Below are 14,494 nucleotides of genomic sequence, written 5' to 3'. Positions count from 1 at the left end.
GAAGTATTTTGCCATTTCAGCTGTATTTTCCTTTATTCCTGGAGTTGTACTTAAGTCTTTGACTAAAAGAGGCCTCAAATGAGAATTGCGCCCACATGTTATAAGTTTCAGCTTCCTTTCATTATGTTCTTCTAGATTTCTTCTCATCCTTGCTGCATTTGCAGTATTATGACACAGCTACATACTTGACGCTTGAATTCTTGTTCAGTATGTTATAGCTGTTTCTGTTACTACTTTTAAGGATTCTGCTGTATGGGCATTTCCTGATGTATTGTTCCTGTTAGATAACACAATAGGGGATGTCTGTCACACAAGCACTGTGTACGCTGCTCCACCCATCAAGACTCAGACTAATGAATTTCCTGTCAGTGTTTTTTGCATGCTGTTCAATTTCCTTCTCAGACATTGTATCCAGGATCCTTCCAGCAACCTGTGCTCGGCCTGTAATGATTGAACCATTCAATGAAATGTTTGTTCTGAACAAAACGAAAGGGAGAATATGTTGTATAAGTGAACTGAGCAATCTTTTAATCTCTTGCTGAAATTTTCTGGTCCTGATGACAAACTCAGCCATGGATTTATTGGATGAGAAGATCTTTTTTTTTTTTTAACTAGAAGTAAATTACTGTCCAACATGTAGCTGCAGCACTGATGACTCTGAAGTTGTTTTTTTTGCAGATGGCGGCGTATGTTCAGGACCCCCAATGTCTGAGGTGGACGCTGAACAAAATGGAAAAAAAAGTCACTTATTCACTGAGTGTTATTCAGTGCGCTACTTAAATAGAGATTGCAAATTAAATATTCCTCCTATTGCAGCTGTTTGTACCACTGTTTAAATGAATAAAATTATTCTAACCCCATTGTTATAAGGAAAGCAATGGTTACAGTCAGGCCTCGATTTACAGGATGTGTGGGTGTTTTTGTTTGTTTGCACAGTTTGTTATGCATGGTCAATAAATTGTGACCCTTTATTTTTGTACAAAGTATGGATTCACTTTTACACGGTGCCCCATGGTTGCCAAGATGTGCAGATCAGTGGCGTAGCCAGGATGGGACACTTGGGTGGGTCCTGACTTCGGGTGGGTGGGCAATGGCAGAGGAGGGGGGCAGGAGGTGGGGAGGGATAGCTCAGTGGTTTGAGCATTGGCTTGCTAAACCCAGGGTTGTGAGTTCAATGCTTGAGGGGGCCATTTAGGATCTGGGGCAAAAATTGGGGATTGGTCCTGCTTTGAGCAGGGGGTTGGACTAGATGACCTCCTCAGGTCCCTTCCAACCCTGGTATTCTATGACCCCCTCTAGTTGGCCTTGCGGGGGGCAATGGACACTCGGCCAGGGCCCCCACCCCACCCCACCCCAGGCGTGGACCCGGGGGCTTGCCCCACTCTGCCAGCCTGCCTGCCCGGCGCTCCAGCTGGGGACCAGGGTCAGGGGCTTGTCCCGCTCTGCCCACCCGGTGTTCCAGCCAGGGAGTGGGGCAAGGGGCTTGCTCCACTCCGCCTGCCTGCCCAGCACTCCAGCTGGCTCATGGGGGCTTGCCCGCTCCCCAGCTGGAATGCCGGGCAGATGGAGCAGGGCGAGCCCCTGTGCCACGACCCTATTCCCTGATGGAGCGCCGGGCGGAGTGGGGCAAGCCACCGCGCCCCGACGCTACTCCTCGGGAGCGTGCCTGGGGCCAGGGGGCCTCTAGTCAGATTATCCGTTGCCCCCTGTAAGGCCTGCGGGAGGGGGAGGTGGCCCTGATTCCTCCTGCCCCATACTTCCTGCCTCCATGCTCCCCGGCCTCCCCAGACAAACCCTCAGAGTTCTGACTTCAACATCAGCAATATCACGTCAAGTTCATTCTCAACATCAGTAAAGGTTAGTAGCAAGTTTAAATTTCATTAATTTTTTAAAATAAAACCTGTACAGTATGGGATAAATTAGGGAGGTCGTCTTGTGAGCCTGGAACCTAAACCCTTATTTTCCATAGACCCTTGGTGTCTTTTTACGTGATTTCTATTTGCACGGTGTTTGTTCAAGAACATAACCACCGTGTAAATGGAGGCCTGACTGTATCTAAATCTATTAAAACCCTTATCTCTAGTAACATTCCAAGCGGCTTGGGGAAAAAAAACACTTTTAAGTGTTAAAATTAATAAATGCCTAATAAAGTTTTACTTTTTTACATAAGAAAACTTCATCTAAGGTGTTTTGATTATATGAGCAACAAAGTCATTTCCGAAATGCAGCGTTAACAGTAAAAATGTAATTGATAAGTACTCCCACAACAAACTAACATACCCTTTATAGTTTGAAATTCATAAGTAAATTTTCCACTCAGAACATACATTTATGACGGTCTCAGTTAGCAAGATACGGGACCAACCTGGCTACAACAACACTGCCCACAATAATCTAAGCTAATGTACTCAATGCTTTTTTTGCCTCTGTGTTCACGAACAAGGTCAGCTCCCAGATTGCTGCCCTGGGCAGCACAGCATGGGGAGGAGGTGACCAGCCCTCTGTGGAGAAAGAAGTGGTTTGGGACTATTTAGAAAAGCTGGATGAGCACAAGCCCATGAGGCCGGATGCGCTGCATCCGAGAGTGCTAAAGGAGTTGGCAGATGGGATTGCAGAGCCATTGGCCATTATCTTTGAAAACTCATGGCTATTGAGGGAGGTCCCCAATTTTTATTTTAAAGTTTGCTTTATCTGCTGTCTGGTTTTTGAGCCTTTAGGATTCACGGTTTCAAGCTTTTCTCTGCAATGATGTGTGCTGCAAACTTGCTTTGTAAAAGAAAGCGGCAATTCTCTCACGCCTGACTCCAAGAGCTGGCCTTTAAGAAAATCACCAAATTGCAAGACTCGTGATAAAATCTCAAGAGCTGGCTACCCTGGTCAGACCCATTGATACAATGCTTTACAAACCCAGAGTTATGTTAATATCTTTCACTGCAGTAGTATATAGGAGCCCAGTCACGGACCAGCATCACTTTGTGCCAGCTGCTTTCTAAACAGAACAAAAAGGCTGTTTCCTGCCCCCAAAGAATTTATAATATAAATAAGACCCACATGAGGCATCAGCTGGAGGAGAAGGTGAGAGTGTTCCCAGTGAGGATAAAATGGAGATTTTTTTTTTTTTTTTTTGAGAGGGGAGGCTCTAGGAAGGACCCCTTGGTGGGTAAGGAAAGGGAAGTCTGTTCACCTTATTCATTCTTAGCCGTGAGTGTGGCCACTACCTATGCTAAAAGAACGAGGAGTACAGACAGGACCTCTGAATACTGAACACACACACACACACACACACCCCCGGGGCTGATAATAGCTCACCTGAACTGATCACTCTCATTATAGTGAGTATGGCAACACCCATGTTCTCTGTGTGTGTAAAATAAAAAAAATCTTCCTACTGAATTTTCCACTCCATGCATCCGATGCAGTGAGTTTTAGCCTGTGGAAGTTTATGCTCAAAGCAATTGGTTAGTCTCTAAGGTGCCACAAGTTTCAGAGTAGCAGCCGTGTTAGTCTGTATTCGCAAAAAGAAAAGGAGGATTTGTGGCACCTTAGAGACTAACCAATTGATTTGAGCATGAGCTTTCGTGAGCTACAGCTCATCCCATCGGATGCATACCGTGGAAACTGCAGCAGACTTTATATACACACAGAGAATATGAAACAATACCTCCTCCCACCCCACTGTCCTGCTGGTAATAGCTTATCTAAAGTGATCATCAGGTTGGGCCATTTCCAGCACAAATCCAGGTTCTCACCCTCCACCCCCCCACACAAATTCACTCTCCTGCTGGTGATAGCCCATCCAAAGTGACAACTCTCTACACAATGTGCATGATAATCAAGTTGGGCCATTTCCTGCACAAATCCAGGTTCTCTCACCCCCCTCCCAAAAACCACACACACAAACTCACTATCCTGCTGGTGATAGCTCATCCAAGTGAGCTGTAGCTCACGAAAGCTCATGCTCAAATAAATTGGTTAGTCTCTAAGGTGCCACAAGTACTCCTTTTCTTCTAGTGGCGTTCTGTTATTTTCTTTGTTGGGCCTGTCCTGTAGTAGGTGACTTCTGGGTACTCTTCTGGCTCTGTCAATCTCTTTCTTCACTTCAGCAGGTGGGTATTGTAGTTGTAAGAATGCTTGATAGAGATCTTGTAGGTGTTTGTCTGTGTCTGAGGGGTTGGAGCAAATGCGGTTGTATCGCAGAGCTTGGCTGTAGACGATGGATCGTGTGGTGTGGTCAGGGTGAAAGCTGGAGGCATGTAGGTAGGAATAGCGGTCAGTAGGTTTCTGGTATAGGGTGGTGTTTATGTGACCATCATTTATTAGCACTGTAGTGTCCAGGAAGTGGATCTCTTGTGTGGACTGGACCAAGCTGAGGTTGATGGTGGGATGGAAATTGTTGAAATCATGGTGGAATTCCTCAAGGGCTTCTTTTCCGTGGGTCCAGATGATGAAGATGTCATCAATATAGCGCAAGTAGAGTAGGGGCGTTAGGGGACGAGAGCTGAGGAAGCATTGTTCTAAGTCCGCCTTAAAAATGTTGGCATACTGTGGGGCCATGCGGGTACCCAGAGCAGTGGCACTGATTTGAAGATATACATTGTCCCCAAATGCAAAATAGTTATGGGTGAGGACAAAGTCACAAAGTTCAGCCACCAGGTTAGCCGTGACATTATCGGGGATAGTGTTCCTGACGGCTTGTAGTCCATCTTTGTGTGGAATCTTGGTGTAGAGGGCTTCTACATCCATAGTGGCCAGGATGGTGTTATCAGGAAGATCACCAATGGATTGTAGTTTCCTCAGGAAGTCAGTAGTGTCTCGAAGATAGCTGGGAGTGCTGGTAGCGTAGGGCCTGAGGAGGGAGTCTACATAGCCAGACAATCCTGCTGTCAGGGTGCCAATGCCTGAGATGATAGGGCGCCCAGGATTTCCAGGTTTATGGATCTTGGGTAGTAGATAGAATACCCCAGGCTGGGGTTCCAGGGGTGTGTCTGTGCGGATTTGATCTTGTGCTTTTTCAGGCAGTTTCTTGAGCAAATGCTTTAGTTTCTTTTGGTAACTCTCAGTGGGATCAGAGGGTAATGGCTTGTAGAAAGTGGTGTTGGAGAGCTGCCGAGCAGCCTCTTGTTCATATTCCGACCTAATTCATGATGACAACAGCACCTCCTTTGTCAGCCTTTTTGATTATGATGTCACAGTTGTTTCTGAGGCTGTGGATGGCATTGTGTTCCGCACGGCTGAGGTTATGGGGCAAGTGATGCTGCTTTTCCACAATTTCAGCCCGTGTACGTCGGTGGAAGCACTCTATGTAGAAGTCCAGTCTGCTGTCTCGACCTTCAGGAGGAGTCCACCTAGAATCCTTCTTTTTGTAGTGTTGGTAGGGAGGTCTCTGTGGATTAGTATGTTGTTCAGAGGTATGTTGGAAATATTCCTTGAGTCGGAGACGTCGAAAATAGGATTCTAGGTCACCACAGAACTGTATCATGTTCGTGGGGGTGGAGGGGCAGAAGATGCCACAAATCCTCCTTGTTCTTTCTGCTGATACAGACTCACAGGGCTGCCCCTCTGAAACGTGTCGTTTGTGCTAAGTCGTCCAGCCAAACCTCTTGCAGCAGGTGAGCATTTGAGAGATCGTTATAACACCGCAAGCTAACCCTGTCCCGTGATTGTCCCCTGACTGGCTCTAGGCAAACCAGGAAGCTTCTGTCTGTATGGAGGCAGGTCAGGGCTAGAGCAGTGTTGGCCAATGAGGGGAGACACTGAAAGCTGCCACTAAGCTCAGTGGAAAAAAAACTTGACTGGCCAGTTTGGCAGAACTGTTTCCGGCCCTCTCCCTTCTAGTTCTTTAAAATGAAATCCACCCCCAGGGGAATCCTAGCCCAGGCATGTGTCTACACTGCAATCAAACCCCATGGCCCTGAGTCGCTGAGCCTGGAATAATGGACTCAGGCTTGTGGGGCTGGGGCTGCGGGGCTAAAAATAGCAGTGCAGATGTTCCAGTTTAAGCTCACCTGCTATTTGTAGCCCAGCAGCCCCAGCTCTGTGAGCCGGAGTCCACTGACCTGTGCCGTGGGTTTGTCTCTGTGGCGTAGACACAGTACCCAGCCTGCCTCCCTCTGGGTGCGTCTCCCTCCAGATAAATATTGAATAAGACAATTAAATTCAACAGCCGAGTGCTGCCTGTCTACATGCCAGCAACGCAGTGTCAGAGCTGCACTTCTCTACGTCCAGCACAGTAGTATCTGGGCTGGTTTTACAGAGCAGTGAGTGCGAGGAATGGAGCAAGGTGCTGTGGGCTGGCCAGCTCCATAGGCTCTCTTAGAGCTGGGAGTGGGTGGATTAGGGTTCACAGGTCCTGTCTGAAGCTGAGTAGCAAGCTGCTCTGGGGAGACTTGGTTCTGAGTCAGGATGGGCGGAAAACTAGGGATGGGTCTTGATAGCAGGTTTCTAATCCCTGAGATTGATCTCAGTAGAAGTTGAGCAGAGTTCACAGCCCTGGTGAAGAGGAGTGAGAAATACATCTGGTCCCTATGGGCAGCCCAGTGTCCCCAGCATGCTGTTGGGTTGCCGTGCTGATCACTTTTCTCCTTGTTCTTGCAGTCTGAGATTTTGTCCCAGGAGTGTCCCTGGCCTCGCCTGGCATGGAGGACAGTCTCACAAGGCCTTCGAGCCCAGCAGGACTCTCCTGTTACATGGCAGTCTCTCAGCTGTTAGGTTTGACTGTGATTGCCATGACCGGAGCCTGGATGGGCCAATACCGGGGTGGTATTGCTTGGGAAAGTGCGCTGCAGTTCAACGTCCACCCTCTCTGCATGATCATTGGCATGGTCTTCCTCCAAGGGGATGGTAAGTTGGGATCCTGATGTTGAATTGCTGAAGGGCTAAGAGCATTCAAAACGCTACCTACCTCTCAGCCAGGCTTCTGAGCTCTGCTGGAAATGACCCCTTCACTGCCACAATCACACAGATGCCTCCGGCTGCTTCGCTGGAAAGTCTAGGTGTGTCAGTGCAGCCTTAAAAATGGAGTGACTCCTGATTTCCATGTGAGTAATTGGCTTGGGATCGTGGCCTTCATACCTTTCATTGCATGGCTGCAGTTCAGCAGTATTAGGGCTTTGACACTACGAAGGTAAATCGGTCCAGGTAACCAACCTGGCCAAGGACAAAGCTGCCCCCCCGGTGTTAGCAATGGGGACTGGAGCTGGGGTAATACGTAGGGTGACCAGATGTCCTGATTTTTATAGGGACGGTCCTGATATTTGGGGCTGTCTTACATAGGCGCCTATTACCCCCCCACCTCCTGTCCCGATTTTTCACACCTCCTGTCTGGTCACCCTAGTAATAGGTGCACTGACCCTGTCTGCACTGGGTTACTTCAGTACGAGGCACGTACCTGTTCAGCCTTGGTGCTGAAGTAGGATGTTACCAGATCCCTCATCTGTCTCTGGTGACAGTGCAGTGAAACCCTATGAAAAGCAGCCGCGTGCGGGTAGTGAGATTCCTGCTCTCACTACCCACACAGAACCCGCATCAGGCAGAGCACTTAGCAGGGCTGCCTGGAGGTCGGCGTTGGGCCCTGCTCCGTTTCACACTAATGTGATTCTGGAGAGCTGGAGGCAGTAATCTTCTCCCAGACGGCCACTTAGGCAGAGAACCAGTTGCCGCTGAACAGAGTCGTGATGGGGAAAGTGCATCAGCAGGTGCCCCCCAGACAGTCCCTGGGGCTTAAAAGATTAATTGTAGCAAATTAAATTTGGAAAAGGCAGTTGGGAGAACAAAAGTGCTTTATGCTCCTGTCAGCATGAGTCATCCTCTGCCTCCCTCCAGCGGCTCTGATGCATTCATTTTAGTGCTGATTCTTCCCTCCTCAGGGCCCCGGGACCCCACCGCTCCCAGGCTTCGTTTGCTGCGCTTAGCCCACCTGGCCTGGGGAAGGCTCCCTTTGCTCTGGGCTGCAGAGCTGAGGAGGCTGTTCCCTGCCCACCCCCACTGCCTGTCTCTCACACGTTTCTCTCTCCCAGCTCTTCTGGTTTACCGGGTCTTCAGGAACGAGACCAAACGCTCGGTCAAAATCCTCCATGGGCTCCTCCACGCCTTTGCGCTGGTCATCGCCCTTGTGGGTGAGTCTCGGATGCCACAGTGGAAAGGTGACTGGAAGGACCCACATGGCAACCCCCTGCCCCTAAGGCCACTGTGTTGGCTGGAGGCTTCCAAGAGCAGCGGGTCAGCGGCGCCCTGCTCAGGAGGCTTTTAAATCCACCCTCTTCTGTCACAACAACAAGATCATCCCAGAAAGGTTCCCAGAGCAGAGCCTTTGCTCCCCAGGCTCAGCGCCTGCGGTTTGAGGCTCTTCTCCCCATGCCAGGTTGGGGGGCGGGTCCAGCTGGCCTTGCTGTTTACAGGCTGGACCCCCAAGTGAGGGGGGTGTGCACCTGGGCTAACGAATGGGACTCCAGTGCTGATGAGAGCCCTGCTTTAACCGGCCGCTTCCTGCCGTCCCTGCAGGTGTGATAGCCGTGTTCGATTACCACAGGAAGAAAGGCTTTGCCGACATGTACAGCCTGCATAGCTGGTGTGGAATAACAGCCTTCAGCCTCTACTTCATCCAGGTGAGGAGGAGGAGGGTGCCCTTCAGGAGAGCTATGTATGTGCCCGACAGGCAGAGTTCTCCAGTGGTTAGAGCAGGGGCTGGGGGTCAGGACTGCTGGGTTGTATCCCCAGCTTGTTTTGAATCTCCAGGCTCTGTTCCTTGGCTGCAGGCCGGAGCTTGCGGCTGTGCCAGCATCTAAGCAGGGCTTGGCTGGACTAGCCCACACTCGCCATCCTTGGTTAGCTGGACCAGGACCTAATTTGCTCCAATTTCTGAGGCCTGTTGTAATAACACTAAATTCCAGTGGGAAACCTGGGCTCTGCAGGGAAAGGTCCTTTAAGCCCCTCTGCACTTTCTTCTTCTCCTCCAGTGGCTCATGGGCTTCAGCTTCTTCCTGTTTCCTGGAACGTCCTTCTCACTCCGCAGCAGATACAAACCACAGCACGTCTTCTTCGGTGTCTTCCTCCTCGTTCTCTCCATTGCCACCTGTTTGCTAGGCATCAAGGAGCTGCTCCTCTTCAATATCCAGTAAGTGATTGAAGCATCTGGGTTGCGGCTTCTGCCCTTTGAAATTCACAGCGTCCCCCGTGAGTTTAGAAAAAGACACCCTTGCCACAGGCCGGCACCTCCCCGGGAAATTGAGTGAATGGGTCGTACGGACCCAGATTTCAATCCTATCACTGAACCTCCCTCAGTGTGAGGGCCCTCACATCTCATAAACATGGGGCGTTTAGTTTAATAGATTTTTGTTAGCAATTCTCCACCAAAACTGTGACAGATTTCTGTTCCCAATCTGCCGGAGGCGTCAGGTGATCAGGCTCAGGCCACAGGATCGTCGGAGGGGGAGATGATGGAGCACATCAAGCAACTGAGTTTTAAAGCTTTATTGATAAAATAACAGCGGAGAGTGATGGGTGCTCCCCACGTCACTCAAAGGAAGGACGAAAACGTTGGTGCCCCAAGCCCTAACCCACTTTCATACTCATACCCGCACTACCTGAGGCTGGCCAGGCCTGGGTGTAATGTAAGAAGAAGAGGGGGAGGGGTGGACGGGAGTACTGTCCTGTGCACGGGTTGTCCAGGGTCCGCTGCCAATTTGCTTCAGCTCTTGGGAGGGTTTTAAACCTTAGGGTCCTCTGGGGGCATCTTGGTCCGGGACTTTTGCCCCCCTGTGCTCTTTGTACTGGGTCCAAGCCAGCCTTTTGTGGCTTCTTTGGTTTTTCCCAAAACATCCTGGCTTTAGGGATGCGACATCAGTTGTTTTCCCCCTCGTTGGCCCTGCAAAGGAACCTTTCACCCACACTCTCACCTTTAACCCTTCCCAGAATACTTTGCAATGCCTACAACAGCATTAGCAACATAAGTGCTGATCTGCCTTCCCTTGGGGGGTGTGGGGGTGTGACGACAGCCCCTGGCTGGTTCAGGCCCTCAGTGGGCAAATCGGACTTTTCTCAAAGACAATGGCCCCTGTGGCAAAAATATACAGAAGAATCCCTGGCCAGTGCCAGCAAAACTTTCCCTGGTGAGCTGGGGGAACCGCCCCTCCAGGGACGTAGCAGGGTTACCCACGGCCCCCTAATGATTGGAGCTGCTGGAAATCTTTCACCTGAAGAATTTGCCAGTAGAAAACGTAGATTGAAACGTTTTACAGGATTGTTTCTGAGGGGGAGAATTGACGTGGGTTAGTGTAAATTACACTACCAATGGCAAACCCCCTTCTTTGATTGATCCCTCCAGCATGTGCAGGCGGGGCGGTGTCAGCTGTCGGTTAACCCCAGACCCAAAATGGCTGGGAGATGCAATAGCACTTCAAAGCCCTTCTCACTGCAGGCAAGACTCCCAGTCTCCCCTGCCCCCAAACCACCTCGAACACAGCTCTAGGAAACCCTGCTGCAGATTTGGCTCCATATGGCTCTGCAGCTCACTTGCCATGCTGCTGCTGTGATGGGGAGCGTGACACCCCCCCTGTTTTAGAACAGGCAATTGCCTGAGGCAGCAAAGTAGCTGGAGAGCATTTCTTGCAGCTGTAGTGTTTGCCATCTCGAACCAGACCATTAGCATGTGTTCTTGCCTCTGGCCATGGCCACGAACAGGTGCCTCAGAGGAGAGGAAATGCTCCCACTGCAGCCTCAGGAAGGTTGGGTGTGATTTCCTGGGCCGTGGGTGGGAGAAGCTGTTAGAGAGGTCTGGGCTGAACCCCAGGGAGCCACTTGTGTGGCAGGGCAGACGTTTTCCTCCTCTGGGTGTTCCCTGCTGGAGGGAGCTTTGTTCTCAGCACAGCCCCTCTCTGCTCCTGCAGGGCCACCTACAGCTCATTCGTGCCTGAAGGGATCCTGGCCAACGTCCTGGGCCTGCTTCTCATCGTCTTTGGGCTGGTGATCGGCTACATCCTGACGCGGGACGAGTGGAAGCGGCCGCCCCTGGCTGAGGAGCTGGCCCTGTCCATGGATTTTAAAACCCTCACTAAGGGGGAGAGCCCCAGCGGCAGCCAGTGATGGCTCCCTGTGCTGGGGAGCTCCCGCAAAGGCAGGGCTGGGGTGGACTTTGTGGTCGTTGCTCACTCCTGCATGTACCAGGGTCTGTTGCTGGTGTGTTGGTGTTGCTGTTACCTCTCTGCCACCTGCTGGTGGTTACGCGTACAGCTGGTGTGAGGGGGAGCATTTGCTTTAAGCCCCCGTCTGCAGGGGTGCTGTGTGCCAATGTAGCAGCTCTCCCAGCCCCAACCTGGCATCATGGTGCTCTGAGACCCTGGGTTGAGCCACGTTCTCCCACTGAGGCCTTATGCCATCCATGGCCACTCCCCTGCCACCCAAATCACAGGGGATGGGAACTGCTCTTTGTATGTGCCAGGCTCAGGGGCGTTCCCAGCTGGCTGAGCTGCTGGTGGGGGTTTGGTTCCTTCTCCAAACCACTGGGGGCTGGATCCCTTGCCCCTCAAACAGCAGGACTGCAGCATTTCCATTTCCCAGCCTGCCTGGCACAGCAGCTTGAGGACCACTAACTCCAGGGTGGCCGAAGGTCAGGGCCTGGCTCGCTCCTTCAGTTGCCTGCACTGACTTCTTATCCCTTCTTGAGTTCACTGAGAAGGCTGAGTGGTATGGTTAATACCAACCCCAGTTCTCCAGCACCCTGGTGTTAAACCCTCCCTCACTTGCACACAGTGAGCCCCTTTCCCCATGTTGAATGCCAAAGCTTTCTGTGCCTCTCTGGCTGTGGCATTTGTCTAGCCCTGACCGTTCTGCAGCCATGTCCTGAGCGTAGTGCCTCTCCAGGTCCCTGCTGGCAGCAGAACCGGCGGCGGGGACGTGTGCTGTTGTCTGCCCTGAGGAAGATAACACCCCTGGCACTTAAGCCCAGCCCAAACATCAGTGTTTTTAGAAATCCTTGTCCCTGGTACCTCTCGTTCCTGACAGGGCCCCCAGGGCTCTCGCTGGCAGCTCCAGCCAGCTGATGTTGGGCAGAGCAGACGTGCTGGTTGGTGAGGGCTAGTGACTGGGTGGGCAGTGAATTTTTTTAAAAATTATGTTCAAGTAAAGGCCTGGTTTCCCCCAGCTGTCACTGCAGGGAGCACGGCCCCTGTCTGGCAGCTGGCCATGGGTCACTCGTGCAGTGGCTTTTCTTTACATCTAAAATGCAGAACTTTCCCATCTATCCCTTTGTTTGCTCTTCTCGGTAACTAGATGCCGGACTTCAGGCATTGCTGGTGCCTGGTGATACTGCAGCAAAGACCTCGCCTGTCCTGCAGGGTCTTTGTACTGATCACCTGTTAAATATTCCCTTCTTGCACGCCCCACACCAGCTTTGTTAGCAGGATGAGGCAGGGATCTAGGTTTGAAGTATCCCGCAGACTAGAAACAGCCTGTTTAGAGCCTTCTAGTCATCCTAGGGCCTTTCCCCAAAGGGTGGGCGGAGCACCCCCCCTCCCCCCCCCGGCTTACAGTTAATAGACTCAGCTTTGTGGTGTGTGGCCCCGGGCGCTTGCCAGCCCTGGCTTTTACAGGCAGAGAAGCAGTTGCTGTGGAGTTTTTATCGCCTGTTGAGGGGAGGGGCTCTGGAAGGAACAGGTGGAGAGCCCCTGCGCTGGGAGATAACGGTGGGGCGAGGCGCTTTGACAGCAGGGTCCTGGCTGTTACTTAGCAGATACTGCTCGTAAACCCAGAAAAACTTCACCACGTGGCTGTTGATTTTCTTTGTAAACATTTCCCCAGCCTCTGTTCAGTGCAGGCCCCTAAAGTGTCCTGAGCCCAATAAAGAGCTGTGGGTTTGCCTGCCCATCCTAACCCCGCTCCCACCACAGTCTCCCTTTCAGACCCCCCCTCCCCCCCCGCTGAGCAGGGGCCTCTGGAGTGATGCTGGCTCTGTTTAACTCCACATTCAAGCTGGGCACCCAAAAATCACTAGTCCCCTGTGAAAACCTCAGCTCAGATTTTACTTCCACTGCCAGAGACACACTTAAGTAAAGGTCCGTTTGGAACTTCTGTAGGGAGAGAGATCTGGCTAGAGCGTTTTCTAACAATGGCAGGGGGGCCTGGCTGGTTTTTGAAAGACTTGTTCTATGGCTGTTTTCCCTTATCCTGACTATGGGAAGAGGAGCGAATGAAGGGTGTGCGCAGAAAAATTTGTGCAAAACTATTACAGCCAGTGTCTGAAATCCTCTCTCCCCAGACTTGAGTGGAGCCAGGATTTCACCCACTCTTCAGGCTGATCTTGTCTCTCAGGAGGACCAAGGCAAGTCCCTTTAGCCTGAAAAACAAATGGCCAACTCTGTAAGGTTTGCTCAGAGAAGTAACACCCTGTTAGAGATGAGTGCACTGCTGGGAAGGGGAACACGGCCCTAACTGCCAATAACCAAAAAAAAAACCCCAACAAACTTGTATCAAACAGAGGGTGTAAAGTCCCCTGAGAAAACGCCTGCCAGCAATGTGTATTCGCAGCAGATTCTTGTACTATGCCAAATGCATATTCCTGAACTGACCCCAAATATTGCAGCTAATGTTTACATGGATGACTATTGTATAGGCTTTGTTTTAAAACAAAATATCTTTAAAGCCATGTCGAAGGAGCCGCAATCAGTGCACGGGGCTGGTGGCTCATAACTGCTAGTAAGGAAAAAACCTGTTAATGAAATGCCGAGCTAGACAGTCTGTTTGAACTCTAGTTGTGGCACCTTAGAGACTAACCAATTTATTTGAGCATGAGCTTTCCTGAGCTACAGCTCACTTCATCGGATGCATTCACGAAAGCTCATGCTCAAATAAATTGGTTAGTCTCTAAGGTGCCAAGTCCTCCTGTTCTTGTTGCGAATACAGACTAAGACGGCTGCTACTCTGAAACCTGTTTGAATTCTGTTTGCCTGTACTGTACTGCACCTGAGTCAATCAATAAATCCTGGTAACGAGCATGTGCCACTCTTTGTATTCTTTCTAGCTGGCCAAAGGAAGCACAACTCCTCGGGTAGTCCTGGGGCCAACAGATTGAGCAGCCTGATTACTTCACAGTCATTGCCTGCTTTCAATAAAGGATATATCCATCACCTCTGAGAAGCTGTAGCAAATACGTAAATTAAGGCCCCCATAGCTTGGGTGTGTGAGTTGGGGCCTGGTCCTGAGGGGCTCAGACTTAGTTTAAGGGCCAGATTTGTAAAGGCATCTAGATGCCTAAACATGCATCTAACCCACCCACCTACCTTTCAGTAATCTGGCCCCATACAACTTGTGCCCAGCGTCACAGCATGATGGAGCACTGAGTGCAGTGCTTAAGCGCGGGATTGCCCCTGTGCAGCTACTGCCCTTGTCTTCAAGGGTGCCGCAGCCAGTGTGGCTCAGAGGAGAGTGGGATATAATACCTCTCGTGCCTAGCTAGACAGCGAGCCACTCACATGCTGGGGTGTGTGAGCGGCGTGCTGCCGCA

The 14,494-nt window shown here is 50.9% G+C and overlaps 1 protein-coding gene across 5 annotated transcripts in view; it reads left to right on the top strand.

The window, feature by feature from the left end:
• The window catches only part of CYB561 (cytochrome b561), a 57,689-nt gene extending 43,706 nt beyond the window's left edge, over nt 1-13,983 (top strand). For 4 of the 5 annotated variants that reach the window (XM_084615693.1, XM_084615691.1, XM_084615695.1 and 1 more), the window contains 5 exons: nt 6,595-6,840; nt 8,016-8,114; nt 8,500-8,603; nt 8,955-9,112; nt 10,884-13,983. In XM_084615693.1, coding sequence (XP_084471819.1) covers nt 6,636-6,840; nt 8,016-8,114; nt 8,500-8,603; nt 8,955-9,112; nt 10,884-11,079 — 762 coding nt within the window. In that variant the 5' untranslated portion in view covers nt 6,595-6,635 and the 3' untranslated portion in view covers nt 11,080-13,983. Of the gene's footprint in view, nt 1-5,541; nt 5,610-6,594; nt 6,841-8,015; nt 8,115-8,499; nt 8,604-8,954; nt 9,113-10,883 lie in introns of all 5 variants that reach the window. The other variant, XM_084615692.1, reaches the window with a different exon arrangement.
• The last annotated feature ends 511 nt before the right edge of the window (nt 13,984-14,494 follow it).

Source organism: Lepidochelys olivacea (assembly GCF_965140295.1).
Source record: "Lepidochelys olivacea isolate rLepOli2 genome assembly, chromosome: 27".
Classification (NCBI taxonomy): domain Eukaryota; kingdom Metazoa; phylum Chordata; order Testudines; family Cheloniidae; genus Lepidochelys; species Lepidochelys olivacea.
Note: the sequence above shows the minus strand (reverse complement) of the source record. Positions and strands in the feature narration are given on the sequence as shown.